We start from the raw sequence: 16,790 nt of genomic DNA on the forward strand, positions 1-16,790 counted from the left end.
CCCTCTCCCTTCTCCCCTGTTTATTTTGGGTCTGCACATCCTAAACTCAAAACTCTGGTCATCTGAAGAAGTGGGCTGTGCCCACAAAAGCTCATGATACCACCTATATGTTTTGTTAGTCTATGAAGTGCTACCAGACCATTTATTGTTTTTTTAAGTTTATCCTGTACAGAGTAACTCAGCTACCCCCTGAAGCTTCTTCAGAGTTCTTTGTATCCCAGTAGAGTGGACCAGGCAGTTTCAAAAGCCAATTGAAGACAAAAGACTGCTTCTCACTGTTTAAATAGGATTCCTACCCTGGGGGGAAATCTTTACTTGGGATTCCCCACCCCATGGAAAAATACCAGGTTCAAGATAGATTCCAGTACCAGGTGGCATGGTCACATGTCTTTCTAGGACCAACCACAGTTTGGGCTTACAAGACAAACAGAACCACGGTTTGAATCATTAGGTACTTGAAGTATTACTAATGGCCCTCATTGGTACATTTACTACTAGAAACAGACCCACACTTCACTTTATGCACAAGATTCTCACTTTATGCACAAGAATCTTGCATTCACAAAAATAGGGTATACAGATTCAGCAGATTATAATTGTAAAATTGATGTTACATGACCTGTTTTGTGTAAAACATCTTTGAATTATATATATTCATAGTCATAAACCAGTTTTCATAGAGCATGGGGGGCTGTGACAGGGAAGTTGCATTGGCTTCTATGGCCAATTGCTTAGAGCCTGATGAGTTTCCCACCTTGGTTCTACTGGGCAGCTCATACCAAAGAGTAGTGATATGTCAGTGTGCAGGGCCAGCCTTAGGCCAATTCGACCGATTCCCCCAAATCGGGCCCCGCGCCTAAAGGGGCCCCGCGCCCTGAACCCAGAAGTGTGCTGGGAGCCTTGGGCGACGAGTTACTATTCAGAGCTGGGGCCCTGCTTCAGCAATATTTGGAGCTAGGTCTCTCCCTCGGCTCTGCCTAGAGCGGGCCCCGGCCCCCCCTGCGCAGCCTCCCACCCCGACCCCAGAGAGTTCCCCTCGGCCCCGGCCCGGCCCTGCCGTGCGCAGCTCTCTGTGTGGTTCCCCCTTGCCTGCTGCTGCTGCTGCCATGCGCAGCATTCTCAGGTGGGTGGGGAGGACGCCCGGGCGTGGCATGATGTTACAGCCCAGGAATTTAAAAGTGCTTGGCGTGGCATGGCCTAGCAGCTCCAGGTTTGGAGTCCGGGGCCCAAGTACAGACTCCGGCCCTGCAAAGTGGAAGGCAGAAGGTAGGGGAGGGGGAAAACTAGAGGGAAGGATGGGAGAGGAAGGGGCTTGTGCGGAGGGGGGAGGGGAGAGGGCTTGTGCAGAGGAGGAGTGGGGGAGAGTAAGGAACCAAGAGACAGGGTGGAGGAGAGACAAATGCCAGGGGGACAAGTGCAGACAACGAGAAAAAGGGCAGGAGGGGATGTGTCAGTGGGAAGGGGGGACAGGGTGATGCTGGGAGAGGAAAGGAGAGGGGAACAGCATTGGGGGCTAGAGAGGGGAGGGAGAGGTGCTGGGAGTAGGCTTGAAAGAAGGGGTGGGCATGAGAAAGGTGGGGATGGAGCAAGTCATGTGTGGGCACAGAGGGGCAGGAGGGGATGGGGCAGAGAATGATGAGGGGGTGGGCATCAGGGAAAAAGAGGGCGGGGCAGTAAGGGAACGGGGAGGCACCAGGAGGGTGCAGAGCTAAGGGAAGGTGCAGGTGCCAGGGGATTCTGGGGTGAAGCAGAAGGGCAGACACCTGCAGGGGAGGGACCAGCACCAGAGGAGAAAGGCAGGGCAGGTGTGTAGAGGGAGGTGTTAGAAGAGGGGATGAGGAGGAGTAGCTCATGTGAGCAGAGTGGGGCTACTGGAGGAGTGGGCACAGGGGGGAAAGAAGGGCTGGTGGAGGGGGGCAGGTCTCAGGAAGGCTGAGGGCAGTGAGAAGGGCAGGAGTCAGGACAGCAGAGGAGGGTGAGGAGTTGGGGGGCAGCAGGCACCAGGGGAGCTGATGGAGCAAGGGGAGGAGACATGGCAGCAGAGAGAAGGTAAAGGTCTAGAAAATATTATTAATAACTTGGGTACCACAGTGGCACATCCAAACAAGCAACATGAACTCAGTACAGGTGCACAACACATAATCCATTCTGCTCATGGGAGGAAACGCTTAGGCTATGTCTACACTGGCGGCTTCTTGTGCAGGAACATCTTGCGCAAGGGTTTTTCTGCAAGAAGTCTTGCGCAAGAACACATCCACACTGCCATGTGCGAGCTGTGCTTTTGCGCAAGAGAATCCGTGGCAGTGTGGACACTCTCTTGAGCAAGAAAGCTCCAATGGCCATTTTAGCCTTAGGAGTTTCTTGTGCAAGAAATCCCTGCCGAGCATCCACACTGCCCTCTTGCACAAGAGAGCTTACACCTGTTAGAAAAGAGCGTAGCTCTTGTGCAAGACACCCTCTCTTATCAGGTCATACTGTAAATTTTCTTGTGCAAGAGCAAGCGGGCAGTATGGCTGCTCTGTGGGTTCTTGCGCAAGAATGCCTGTACTTGCGCAAGAAACCGCGAGTGTAGACACAGCCTTAGAGGGAACACTTCCCCCAGCCTCTCTGCCCCCAAGTTAATGTCACACACATTGGGTTAATGCAATTGCAGGATAGTTGCATGAGGGGGGTTTGGTGGGGGTCAAACTAATCCCTGTTGGTAGGAGGATGGTGGGAAAAGTCCTTCGAGAGGGCTGACATGACACCTTTTACTTCTGGTCATGTGTCCATCTTGCCCCTAGCGTGTTACCTCTGGAGGTAACGGGGGTCAGGGGGTATGACTAATGGGGGTTGGGGCGTGGTTAATGGGGTTCAGGGGGTGTGGCTAATTGGGGTTGGGACGTGGTTAACGTGGATCAGGGGGTGTGGCTAATGGGGCACCACCAAAAATTATACAAATCTGCCAGCCCCGGGAGGAGGAGTGCGTCGGCTGCCTGCACCACAGGAGGTGTGAGTTTAGCGCAGGGTTTTCCCATGCCACGGGAAAATTCCTGGGCCTCCCCGTTGAAACTTTTGTGTGTGTGTTTTTTTTTTTCTCTTTCTCAACCAAAATTGCTGTGGGGCCCCATCGAAATTGTTCGAATTGGGCCCTACACTTCCTAAAGCCGGCCCTGTCAATGTGTATCTTCAGGAATTGACAAGCACAGGTCAGGAACCACCTCTTACCTAAGGTATAGAGAATTTAACAGGGTTTTTTCATTATTCCTCCCTAAATACTACTGTAATGACTTTAACGACTGGGGGCTTGAATCTGCTCTCACTCATACTGATGTAAATTACAAGTAATTCTATTTAAATTCCAGAGTAAAACTGTGCAATAAAATCAAGCCTTTAAAATAACCTCATCATTTCCTCCAGCAGCTTCCAATCTAATTTCAACTGGTATTTCAAAGCTTCGTCTTCCCTGAGTTTCAAAGCAAGTTAGGATGTATCTATACCAGTAGGGTTGCCAGATGGTTTCAACAAAAATACCGGACACACTTGACATTACATCACAATCTACATTTCATCTTATTTAGAAAATACCGGACTTTTATATTTTCTCAATTTGTTTCCTGAACAGAAAGGTCAAATACTGGACTCTCTGGTTCAAAACCGGACACCTGACAACCCTATATATCAGGGGTGGGCAATAATTTTTTTCTTGAAGTGGCCCCGGGCCGCACTGGAAGGGGTGGGGCCTCAAACAGAAGGAGCGGGGCCTAGATGCTTCCAGCTTCTAAGGGAAATGAGCTCCTTGGAGGACGGGGGCAGAGTAGAGGAAACTTCGTGTGCTTTCCCTTGCTCCCAGGTCCTGATTGGCCTGGGGGCGGGGGAGTATGCGAAGCCTTCTCCCGCCCTGTCAGGAGCGTACAGAGCTTCTAGGTGCCGCGTGCTCCTGGCAGGGTGGACAAAACTTCGTGCACTTCCCTGCCCCCAGACCCTATTTGGCCTAGAGGCAGCAGGGCCTCCGCAGGCCGAATCCAGCCTACCGAGGCCCTTTTGCCCACCCCTGGTCTACACAGCAGTGTTATTTTGAAATAACAATGCGAGCATCTACACAGCAATTCCATTATTTCAAAATAAATTCAAAATATCTGACAGCTTATTTTGAAATCTGTAAACCTCATTGCACAAGGAATAATGCCTCTTTTGAAATAGCTATTTTGAAATAGCTGTAGTGTGGACGCTCCACTGCTTCTTTTTTGAAATAGCTCCTCCCCAGAGCCATTGAAAGTAATTACCCCCCAGTGCTTCCTGGGGCTCTAAATTGAGATAGCATGTCTACATTAGAGGAGCCTGTCTCGGACTACTTTTGAGGCTTCCCTGTAGTGTGGACGTGCTATTTTGAAATAAGCTATTTCGGAAAAAAATGAAATGGATTATTTTGAAATAAGACGTACCCTGAATAAACACTTTCTAAACTTGTTTAATTATGGCTGCTGGGGCACGTTTTTGCTGGTTCTAGTGAATAGTCCAAAATATGTTACAATGATAATAAATATATTGTATTCACTGAACTAACATGTTCTTTCCAAACTGAATCAAAAGCCAGTTTAAATAGAAGTCTCTATTGTGGTTTCTGAATCAAGTCAGATGGGGCTTTAGACGCTTCCACCACAGCAAAAAAAAAAAAAAAAACAACCTTGGGAACTGGAGGTTGGGGAGAGGAAAGAGATTGATCTGTCTTCTATTCAGCTCTGCAACAGCTCTTTATTGATTACTGAGTCAGATTCAAGACTTTGGCCTTGATGATCAAAGTTTTAAATGGAAGCAGGCCCCGTATATTGCTCATGATAGTTGGCCTGTGGAACTTGGCAACCTCAAAAGTGAAACTAGTGAGTACTGGAATTGGAGCTGTCTTGGCAGCTTGCCCAGAAACCTGCAACTCATTCCCAGAACGTATGAAATGACCATAACTTTCACCATGGAACAATATGCCGAATATTTCTCCAACCATCAATGTACATGCACAGATGTGTGTAATTGATTTATTTTGCCTTCCTCCTTTTAAAAACTGGGTGAGAGAGAAACTGAAACCTTGTATGTGAGACTATATACAATGCTCAGATACTGCAGAGATTAATAGAGATACTTAGCCTTTCTGCATAATAGTAGAGAAATGCTCCCTGCGTCCTCCTGAGAAAGGCTTTGTGGATTTAGCGGCGAGGAGTCTAGTGGCACCTTATAGACTAACTGAAGTGTTGGAGCATACGCTTTCGTGCAAAGACCCACTTCGTCAGATGCATTTGTGGATTTAGTCACCTTTCTCCCTTTGGAAATTTGGTTCTGTAATCCTATAGATTAAACCTTATAGATCCAAAAGTAAATAACTCCCCAAAGCTTTGTAAAGCTTTTCATGCAGAGTGAATGTAAACTACTTGACAGCTATCAAAGTTTAATATGTAAGAGCATGAGACTTAGGAGCCTAGCTCTTTAGAGGATACTGCCTGCAGAGAGCTCTAATTACAGATGTGACAGTAATTTCCGTGTCTTGAAGGGGAACACATAATTGGTGAAATTGTCTCCCCAACCTGCTGCCTTCCTCTTTATACAAATGTTGAATAATCTCTTCATGGTCCTTAAAATTTCATAATTTAAATAATATAGTTATTTGGGACTGAGAGATGAGGTTTGGGATTTGTACACAGGATAATTAAATGCTCTGTTAACCTCACGCCAAGCAAGAAACAGTCTTGTTTGTTAATTAACCATAATAATCAGTTATGTTAATATAAAAATTACCAATTTCTAGCAATTCATGTTGCTGGAGCATTATTGTGTGACATGTAATGACTAACCTTTCTGACTTTATTTCAGAGGAAGACATAATGTTCCAGAAAATCAAAGGATTCTGGATCCCAAAAAAGGACCAATTAAAAAGACTGCAGGAGTGAAACTGCTTCCAAAATTAAAGCACTGACTTAATATGCTTAACAAGAACTTCCAATCATTTTTTATTCTTGTGTCTGTATTTTTAACTAAATTTTCTGAAGAAAAATGAATGTACCACATTGATTTAGGACACATTCCAATAGCAATAGCTACTAATGAAGATCTGTGTGTCTCCTAGCAGTTTCAGAGGCTCCCTATTCTGAGGAAAAAGTAGCCCTCTGTAGTCTTGTAAAATGGATCATCAAGTAGTTCCTGGCTATTGTTCTCTTAATGCTAGTCAAGTCTGACGCTTCCTGGCTTCATTGCTATATGTGAAAACTGAAGTCATGGGAATCAAGTTGGGTGACTCAGGGAATCACTTAAAATAGTAATAGAAATGTAGCCATGTTAGTCTGGTGTAGCTGAAGTAAAATGCAGGACTATGTAGCACTTTAAAGACTAACAAGATGGTTTATTAGATGATGAGCTTTCGTGGGCCAGACCCACTTCCTCAGATCAAATAGTGGAAGAAAATAGTCACAACCATATATACCAAAGGATACAATTTAAAAAAATGAACACATATGAAAAGGACAAATCACATTTCAGAACAGAAGGGGAATGCGGGGGGGGGGGGGGGGGGGAGGGGAGGAAGGAAGGTAAGTATCTGTGAGTTAATGATATTAGAGGTGGGGAAAGTTAGATGTCTGTGAGCTAATGGTATTAGAGGTGATAATTGGGGAAGCTATCCTGGTAATGGGTAAGATAGTTGGGGTCTTTGTTCAATCCGCCCCCCCGGAGAGTGTCGAATTTTAACATGAATGACAGTCTGAGACATTTGGTATTAGTATGGTATGTCCTGTGGTTGTTGATAAGAATCATCTTGAAGTTAGGTGGTTGTCTATAGGAGACTATGGTTTTGATCTGGAAGATGCATCAGTGTTAGGCCTAGCCTACAAATGACCATACTAAAAGGTTTGTCTTCTGGAAAGCCAGTATCCACAGTGAGCTTAGGAATTTGCATGAAAACTACTGTTTTCAGCTGGGTAGGGCCCTTACTATGTAAACCAAATTGTTAATGTTTTGAGAATTTGCCTAAATAAATATTATGTAAAGATTCTTCAGCATGTACCTATTGTGAATGAAGGGTACTATTATAAAATCCTATGTTTATTTCTTGGTGGCTGGTGTATGTACTTCAGTATATTAAATCTAAACGTACAGACTGATGTTCCATTCTAAGGCCCCTATCCTGAAAGGGGGTCTTTGGTAACATCATTCTTTTAAATTACTGCCATTTAAATAGCCACTGAGGGATTAAGTATTTTCAATTATATCATCAATCTTAACCATGCAGTTGTTGCTGGTAAAGAAATTGCAACAATATTTCAATAACTGAATTTTGACAGTCTTTTTATTTTTTAACTGCAGTACAGCGAAGAGAATGTTTTGGTATTTAAAAGTCAGCCTACTAGATTAGATTTAAAAAACAGTCTTTAGAATAAATCTGATTGATGGGCTGCTTTTTTTTATTTTAAGAGCTTCTTTAGCTCTTAACTGTATTCATTAAAAGCTTTTTGTCTCTTTAAGAGCAGTGCTAATAGCATAGCTTCTTATCTCTGGTAACATTAAAGTGAGGCTGCAATTAAACTCATACAGAAAGAACATGATGTCATTGCTAAAATGCAAGAAAACAAGAACTGTAATGATATACAGCATATTCATTATGGAAACACTATTTCCTCAACAGGACTGAGATTTATAAGATATTTATACGTTTCCGTGATACAGCTGCCATGGTTCTTTAACAAGCAGACTGGTGTGTCTCATCCTTTTTGCCCTCACAACAGTTGCAAGCCTAGCACTGAGGATTAGGTTAGCATCATTCAGTTCCAGGTTTTCCATATGGAAAGCTTCCAGATTCTGATAGAGTGAGGGGAAACATAATGCCCCTGTTGTCATAAAAAGCAAAGAACATCTGCTATTATGAAGATGATCCCATTCTTAGATACATTCAACAGACAAGCATACTCTTTCCTCTATATCAAGTAGTTGTCAGCATAGTCAATTGTGATCATTTTAATAGCCTTGAAGGAGCTAGAATTTTGCACACGGCTACTGGCAGAACAGCTGTTAGAAATGATTCATTCATAGTGCAAAGTTTTTTCCACCGGTACCATGTGACTAGATGTCACTGAGAACATAAATTTGAAGTTTTATAGTTCAATCGTTTATCGAGTTCTTCTTTCTGCTTGTTACATGGAGGAGTAGCAGAGTAGAATGCTGTGACTACCAGCCAGAGAAGGCAGAGATTAAAAACAGAAAACAAAGCTAACATTTTACAATCTAACAGCAGTTTTCAAATTTAAGATTTACAGGAAGGATAAAAAATTATTCCCCTTAACCTCTGATGATAGGACAAGAAGCAATGGGCTTAAATTGTAGCATGGGGAGTGTAGACTAGACTTTAGGAAAAACTTCGTAGCAGAGTGGTTAATCACTGGAATATATTCCCTAGAAAGGTTGGGGAATTTCCATTTCTGGAGATTTTTAAGAGCAGATTGTGCAAACACCTGTCAAGGATGGTCTGATAATACTTAGTTCTGCCATAAGTGCAGGGGACTGGACTAGTTCTCTCAAGGTCCCTTTGAGTGCATCTACACAGCACCTGAAACTAGAAATAAGATATGCAATTTGCACTACACAAATTTCTTAGCTTATTTCGAGTCTATTTCAAAATAGCTTATTTCATCAGTTGGCGCTGTCTACACAGCACCAAATTTCAAAATAAAGTGCTATTTCGAGCCATCCCTTACTCCTCGTAGAATGAGGTTTACAGAGATGGCGAAATAGCGCATCTGCTATATTCTGAAATGGTGGATGTGTTCAAAAGGCGCAGGGTAGCTATTTTGGGATACCTCTGGTATCCCGAAATAACTTTGCTGTGTAGTCATACCCTTCCGGTCCTACTCCTCTATGAGTAAGCTGCTTATTTAAGCCTTAAACTATTGGGGTTTCAGCAGGTTCATCTTTTATCTATAAACGCTGGTTTGAAAAAAATGATACAAATAGACATGTGCTTAACTCTCAGCAGAGATATATCTTTGAGTTTTCATTTTTTTCTCCTAGCCATTTCCAGCCTAAGAGCAATGTGAGAGACTAGAAAAGAAAATGCTGTTTCTCTGTACAAACAAAAAGAGGGCTCCTTTTATTTCTGGCTACAAGTATGTGGTCTTTTCTTTTCACTTGAATTTAATCCTTGTACTGTTAAATCCTGTGCCATGGTATTTTGTTTTGGCTAGGGGAGGAGGGCTGTAAGAGGTTTTTAATGTTCTTGGTTTGTTTTTATGATTTATTTTTCCTGTATTGTTCAACTTTTAGATTACATCTACACCAGGTTTTCAATCTGAGGGTTTTCTCAAAGCTGCAGCTCTTGGAATCATAGAACCTTAGGGCAAAGAGGGACTTCAAGCAGTGTTCCCTGTAAGCCATGTGCTTGGGCGGCCTCCCAGGAGAGATTCGGGTGCTGAATTAGCACAGCTCCCACAGCCAGCAGCATGTGTTTCTACTGGTGGTGTACATAACAAAATTTATTCCGCACATAGATGAAAAAAAATTAGAGGGAACATTGACTGCAAGGATCATCTAATTCAACCCTCTGCCAACATGCAGGATTTGTTGTGCCTAAATAGTGCAGGTAATATGGTTATGCAGCCTTCTTCTGAAAACCTCCAGGGAAAAAGCTTTCACAATCTTCCAAGGCAGCCTGTTTCTTTGCCCTACTGTTCTTGGAGTTGGGAAATTTTTCCTGAGATTTAATCTAAATCTGCCATGCTGTTGGTTGAACCCATTGCCTCTTGGACTGCCCTCTGTGGCAAAAGAGAGAACAACTTTTCTCTCTCTTTCTTACTGCAGCCCTGCAAATATTTGAAAATCTCCATCATGTCCCCCTTAATCTCCTTTTTTCCAAATAAAACAGACCCACTTCCTTCAGCCTTTGCTCATTTGGCATGTGTTGGAGTACATCCCTTCAATCATCTTTCTCTTTCCCCTCTGGATCCTTTCCAGTTTCTCTCCATGCTTTCTATACAGTGATGATGAAAATTGGAGTTGTGTGAGAGAATCACAGCTTTTAAAGTAGGTAGCCTCATGCTTGCAAAGAAGCTTTAAAACCAGAACAAAAGGCTCAAATACCAGAAGGCAAATCAATCAAGCTGATTAATTTTCAAAATATGATTTTACAGGGCCTGGTTTATTTTAATGCGTTCTTGGCAGTGTTGTATTCCTCTTCTGCAACATAAAAAAGTAGGAACATCCTGGTCCATGAAATGGGTTAGATTGTGATTGTGGAACTGGTTATTATGTAATCAGTTAACACTACCATGAAATGCGGAATTCAGGGATCCTAGTAATAATTATATGCATCCCGAAGCTATTTGTAGCCATAGACAAGATATTTGTGGACTTATTTTGAAGATGGGCTCACTGTACAAGTCAGTAAAGAGATGCATGTGCCATTCCCCTCCTGCTTCTTCAATTTCTTGGAAGTCTTATCTACATTAGGAAAATGAGATGTACTACTCACCCCGATGCAGCTCTGTTGGCAATAGCAACACTGATGACAAGGAAGTAAAAATAAGTAAATAAATCTGTGCCTTACCTACATTATAACTTCTATCAGCGCTGCCACCAGCCGGGAACTCTAGCTAAGGCTGTGAGTACACCTGAAAATTTCCCCATGTTGCAATCTCCTCAGTGCAGCTCTGCTATAGCAAAAAAAATAGAATTGACTGGTATTTTTACCCTTTACCTAAACGTTGGCCTGGATAACATGGTGGAAAAAATGCTGGTGGCTAGTCTCTGCTAGCACTGGGGCCGGTGCTAGTGACGGGAGATCTTCAGCAACAACTATGTGTAGACAAGACTTCAGTATGCGGCATCCATCCTCTGGGACAGTCTTTGTTCTATGTCAACTTAAACAGCAGACAGCCAAGCCTCTGGCCTGCTTTTCACTAGGGATTCACCGACTTTCAGTTATCATTGTTCAATCCATCAACCAAGGGTGCTAGAACCATTGCAGAAATGGAGGGGCGAATGCAATTACCTGCTCTGGCAGTGAGCCAGGTGCCTTCTCTTTTGGAGCTCCTGGGGGGAGAAAGGTGTAACTGCAATGTCTCCCTGGCAGAATTTATTACTCTGTTGGGGGGGAAAAATCTGCAGATCTCTAGGTTTAGGCATAAAGTTGCCATTTAAACTGGTACAACTCACCTAAGTTAGTAAATTGTACGGTGCAGAGAGAGAGGTTTGCCTTGATCTATGGCTTTCCACTGGTGGCTGAACTCTCCAGCTCAGACCAGGCTGAAGAATCAAGTTCCAAGGGTGGAAGACACTACGTGAAAGGAGACCACTCAGCCCCCTCTTTCAATGGGACAAAGAACTGAGGTGAGCCTCCTGCATGGAGCGCTGGAGTAGCCTGGAAGCAGGCTCCCCAGCTCTGTCTCTCAATCTCCGTTCAAACAATAGCTGCTGAAGAAACATGAACTCCCCACGTTATTGTATCAGGCCATGCCACTGGGGCAGCCTTCAGCATGAGCAGACTCAGTGAGCCCCATCCCAGCCTGAGACTGGGACCAAGGTCTTTAGTGCAGGAAGCTGGAGTGATTCCTGGTTCTCTCTCAGTGCAGGGAAACTCACCGAGATTCAGTGCCTCGGCCTGCCCTCTGCGTGGGACACTGAGTCCCTCAGCACAGGAAGTCCCGCATGTCCTGCTCATTGTGACATATATGGTGCTTGAAAAGATGAGGTCCCCATACTGAAGAGCTTATGCTCTGTAAGGGCATGTCTACACTGCAAGGCTAGAGCCAAAATAAACTACGCAACTTCAGCCACGTCAATTGTGTAGCTTAAGTCAAAATAGCTTATTTCAGCTTTTGGCACTGTCTACGCAGCAGGAAGACTGAGGTAGAGCACTCTTCCTCCAACTTCCCTTACTCCTCATAAGATGAGGCTTACAGGAGTTGGAGTAAGAAGTCCTCCAGCTTGACATTATTTTGACATTATGTTGAACTAATTGCATGCTGTATAGACGCGAACTATGTTATTTTGGAATATTGTCAGTAATTCTGCACTAACCATGCTGTATAGATATACCCTGAAATAGAAACTTATTAGTTTCTGATGGGAGAAAACAACAAGATAGAAACCGGAAGACTAAATTGGAATGGCAACAAACCAAGATTGGAAATCTAAGCAGAAAAAGTGAATTCTACGAAGGGATTAGGTGATCCAGCGCAAGATCATCTAGAGCTGTGTCCCATTTTCGTTTGTTTTTAAATGCCCCAAGCAATGGGGCATCCTTGGTTTATACTGAGAATTAGTTTCACAGCTTCTTTCACAAAGCTTATCTTACAGCCTAAAATTGGTTTGGTGGCTGTTGTTTGTTTTTCAATCCTACTTCTCCACTTACAACTCTCATACCACCATGCATTCCTCTGGAGAAAGGGAGAACAATAATTTTTGATTGGGGGCCACTCCCAAGATTTTGGAAAGTGGTTGAGGGCCACAGTCTTCCAAGATATTAATGGAGGAAATGTGGGGTCTGCAATGGAGGTTGGGTGCAGAAGGGAGCTTGGGGTAAGGGATTGGGGTACAGGAGGGAGAGTAGGGTCTGGGAGGAAGTTTGGGTGAAGGAGGTGGTTGTGATCTAGGGCACTTGCCTGGGGTCCAGGAATTTGGGCTGTGACCTAGGTCAGGAAGGGGTTGTGACCTAGAGCAGGGAACTGGGATGTGACTTAAGGCAGAAGGGGGCTATGACCTGGGGCATGGAATTGGGCTACAGGAGGTGGTGCAGGGGGTTTGGCTTGTGACCTAGGGCAAGGGATGGGAGTGCAGGAGTTTGGGTTGTGATCTAGGGCAGGAGAGGATTGTGATCTGGGACAGAGGATTGGGGTGACAGATATGGGAGGGGATATAGGTGCAGGAGCAGGGCAGAGGGTTTGGGTATGTGGAGTAGGGGGACAGGAATGGGGAGAAGAGGGTTGGGGGAGGGAGAAGCTGGTGTGCAGGAGGCAGGCTGGGGCCAGGAGACTTACCTGGGTGACTCTCAGCCAGCAGCCCAGTTAGTTTCTTAGGCAGGCAGCCTGCCCCACCCACACACAGCCTGCAGGGCCATGTGCATGTGTGAATAACTATGAGCCAGAGGTGAGGTGTTGTGGTGGTTCATGTGCTGCTTGTTATTCAAGCAGGCAGCTCCCATTGGCTGGTTTCTGGCCAGAAACCAGCCAATGGCATTGTTCTGGGGATGGGGACAGCACTTGAAGCCTTCCTCCACTCCTATCCAGGCTCACAGGTTTGAAAGAGAAATGGCTATAGCAGCCTCTTTTCTGAGTGGCAGGGGAGTGAGGCAAGCAGGGAGCCTGCCTGTGGCTCCCCGCAGCATCTGCAGGCCAGATCTAGCCAACAGGCCATATTTTGCCCAAGCCTGCTCTGGAGCCTGGTGTTCATAACTTCTCAAATAATTTGACTGGGATCTTGTGTTTGCCACTTCCCAACTTGTTGTACTACTAACAAAATTGTGTATACAAGATAGGCTTGTGTTTTCTACAACCATCCCAGTCCTTAACATCTGCAATTGGAGCCATTTAAAATGTACTACAGCCTTCTCTGAAACTAAATGTCTGACTCCTATGGGACTTGGCAAACCAGAGTCCAGAAATTGCCCTGAAACAGAGGGCATCCTGTCAGATCTGTTCTGGTGGATAACATTGACATAAATAACTAACTGACATGCAGAAGTGATTTATTTTAAGCACTTTAGTGCCTGCTGTTACTAATTATGGGATTATCATGCTCCAGATTGTAGCGTGGGGAGCACTGTCTACACACTATCTTTCAGTGCTGGGTTCCCTTAGCAAGTCTCTCTCCTTTCTGACCTCCTAATCCCTTAATTTTAAAGATTTTACTTTTGAGTTGAAGCTACTAACTTTCGATATAGGATAGGAAATGTAATAATTTGTAGAAATGGCCACAGTTATTGCAATCTACATCTTCAACATCCACACTGACAGCAGATTTAGCTTTAAAATAGTTAATGCAATTGATAAGAGCCTTTTTTTGCACACTGATTTATGTTATTATACAGTCATATTAAGTATTTTCTGAAGCTGTTGTAAAAGAAGGAAGAGGTGGAAGAGATGCTATGTCCTTCTTGAGGCCCACTCTGTGTGGCGAGATTCAAGGAAAGCCAGCAAGCCCCAGCCCAGCCTTAGTGCAGAGATACTGAATCCCTCAGCATGGGGAGATCCAGCAAGTCCTGCCCTCCATGGCATTCCTAATGCAGAATTTGTTCTGTATTCCATTCCACAATGCTTTGATTGCAACAATAGGGTTCCACATGTGTTACTGTAAAATTAGTTTGGAGCTGATCAAGATAATCTTTCCCCCCAGGTTCATTCCATTACAGCTTAATTTCTATCTCTCCTTAATATTTTAAAATTTCATAGTACTCTTAAACCATCTTATTTAAACTCCTTTTGTTTCTAGTGTTACTTAAAAGTCTGAGCCATAGGAAGACTTAATGGCACGTCTCTGCATTTGAACACTGGCCTTGCGATCCCCAGTATCTCCTGGCCAAATATCTACAGGAGCCTGTTGCACCTTTTTTTCTTTTCAAGTGCTCTGTGCTCACCCAAGCATGATGATGCCCACTGTGTCCTAAATGGTTATTAAATAGGAAAGGCTGATGTCCCCGAGCGCTTCCTTTAGAATGGCTACAGAGGAAGGAAAGCTGGGAAATGGAAAGGAAAACCCCTCCTGAGAATTAAAAGGACAGAAAACCCTCCCAATTTCTATCCAACCAGTGTCATTTGCCAGAAAATCCTTCTGTGGAAAGTGGAAACAAAAGTTTAAAAATATTGTTTTTAAAACCTTGTCTAGACTATAGGTAAAAATGGTATAATCCAACCCAATTACAACAGGGTCAGAATGTGGGGGCGGGAGGGGCAAGGGGTCTTACCTATGTCCCATCCATTCTAAACCTTTTTGATCATGTTATAACAAAGCCTCTCAATTATTCCTGTTTAAACCTATCTAAGCGAATGGGTTTGCACATATGTATTTGAGGTAAGGTCCTACCTACAGAATCTGTGTCTTGATGTTTTGGTAGAAGAGATGCATTTTACAGAAATGCTATTTTTTAAATTGTTTGTTCTGGAAAAATGAGACAGATCTCAATAAGTTGTCCTGTAGAACACTATCTGAAAAGGTTTACTTAAGTACTATGTTTTTCAGGACAATTTTAAGTCAAAAACTGTTGGTGGCAAAGAATAAATTTCTGCTTTTGACTTGGTTAGGGAAAATTTATTGTGATGGGCTCCCCAGGGTACAACCTGGAACAGAGATACCACTGTGCCTTCTAAACAGTCCAGCTGGGGCTGTCTCTCTTAATGCTTTGCTAGTAACAAGCAGCAAACCCCTCCAGGTGCTGTTATCACCCCGTACAACAGCATGTGGAGTCTCACATCCAGACAAATTGAATGAATGCTCCCAGAGCCACTCACATGAAGAAAGGCACTAATCAATTCTCCCCGGTCCCTCGCCTTGCACAGAATTGTAAGCCTCATGCCCCTGTCAGAAGCCTGATCAGAGGGGCTACATCTACACTGGCCCCTCTTCCGGAAGGGGCATGTAAATTTCACGAGTCGTCGTAGGGAAATCCGCGGGGGATTTAAATAAAAAGCCGGAAAAAAGCGGCGGACATTTTTATTTAAATGCCGCGGGGGATATTTAAATCCCCCGCGGATTTCCCTACGACGACTCGTGAAATTTACATGCCCCTTCCGGAAGAGGGGCCAGTGTAGACGTAGCCTGTAAGTTTATTACCCAAACCACCCTTCCGTTGATGTGGAGGGGACACATATTACCCTTTGTAACCTGAGCTATTTCCCAAGCATTTCAACCAAAACCCACTATTTTAAGTAAAATATAAAACAGCTTTATTAACTCCAGAAAGATTAAGTGATTAAAAGTGGTAGGCACAAAAAGGTTAGAGATAGTTATCAAAGAATATAAAAAGTAAGCACAGAGTTTAAGCTCTTAAACCTTATTATACTATACAAGCAGTTCTGTCACCCCACGCTCACCATTCCTGTGTCTGAGAAGCAGTGATGCAAGTGGACTGGTACAGTCCAGTACACTGCACCGGTAAGTCAGACAGTACAGCATACCAGAAAGACTCCCTGACAGCCATCCCCAGCCCCTCCAGTGAGCTGGTGCGTCTTTGTGTACAGGGCTGTGGCCAGGGGGGCGGGGGGTAGTCTGGGATTACTACAGCAGCCAGAGGAGCTATTGGTGTTCTCCTGCTGCCCCTCCCAACAGAGAAAGGAGCAGAACTCCCAGGCCCATCCCCACCCCCCAGCCTCTCCACAGCGCTCTGTCTGGCAGGAGGGGCAGAGCTGGCAATTTTGTTCCTTTCCCTACTGCCCTTCCCAATAGGGAAAGGAACAGAACTTCCAGCCCTGTACACAAACATGGGAGCTCTCTGGAGGGGCAGGGCTGGAAGTTCTGCTTCTTTTCTTGCTAGGAGGGGCAGCAGGGAAAGGTGCAGACGTGCCAGCAGCTCCTCTACCTCCCACAGGTGATGGGGAGGCTGGTGGGCCCTCCCCCTCCCATACCGGTAAAAACGTGTTTACCTGCACCATTGACAAAAAAGAAACTCAGATGGTTTTGGTTGGAGATGGTTATTTTGTGACTTTTCAGTTGTATAGCCATGTGACATTAAGAACGAACCCCTGCCCCATAAGCAAAAGGAATCCTTTTGCAGCAATGATTGCTATTTGGGAATTTTAAATAAAAAAGGAGAATAGTCAGGTGCGGTTAATTCTTAGAATCTGAAGAAA

General features: G+C 44.4%; 1 protein-coding gene across 2 annotated transcripts in view; it reads left to right on the top strand.

Moving 5' to 3' along the window:
• The window catches only part of CCDC169 (coiled-coil domain containing 169), a 66,358-nt gene extending 51,486 nt beyond the window's left edge, over positions 1–14,872 (top strand). The window contains exon 8 of one of the 2 annotated variants that reach the window (XM_006120552.5): positions 5,842–12,919. In XM_006120552.5, the coding sequence (XP_006120614.2) occupies positions 5,842–5,944 (103 nt within the window). In that variant the 3' untranslated portion in view covers positions 5,945–12,919. Of the gene's footprint in view, positions 1–5,841 lie in introns of both variants that reach the window. The other variant, XM_089775502.1, reaches the window with a different exon arrangement.
• The last annotated feature ends 1,918 nt before the right edge of the window (positions 14,873–16,790 follow it).

This window comes from Pelodiscus sinensis, chromosome 1 (genome assembly GCF_052426305.1).
Source record: "Pelodiscus sinensis isolate ZL-2025 chromosome 1, ASM5242630v1, whole genome shotgun sequence".
NCBI lineage: Eukaryota > Metazoa > Chordata > Testudines > Trionychidae > Pelodiscus > Pelodiscus sinensis.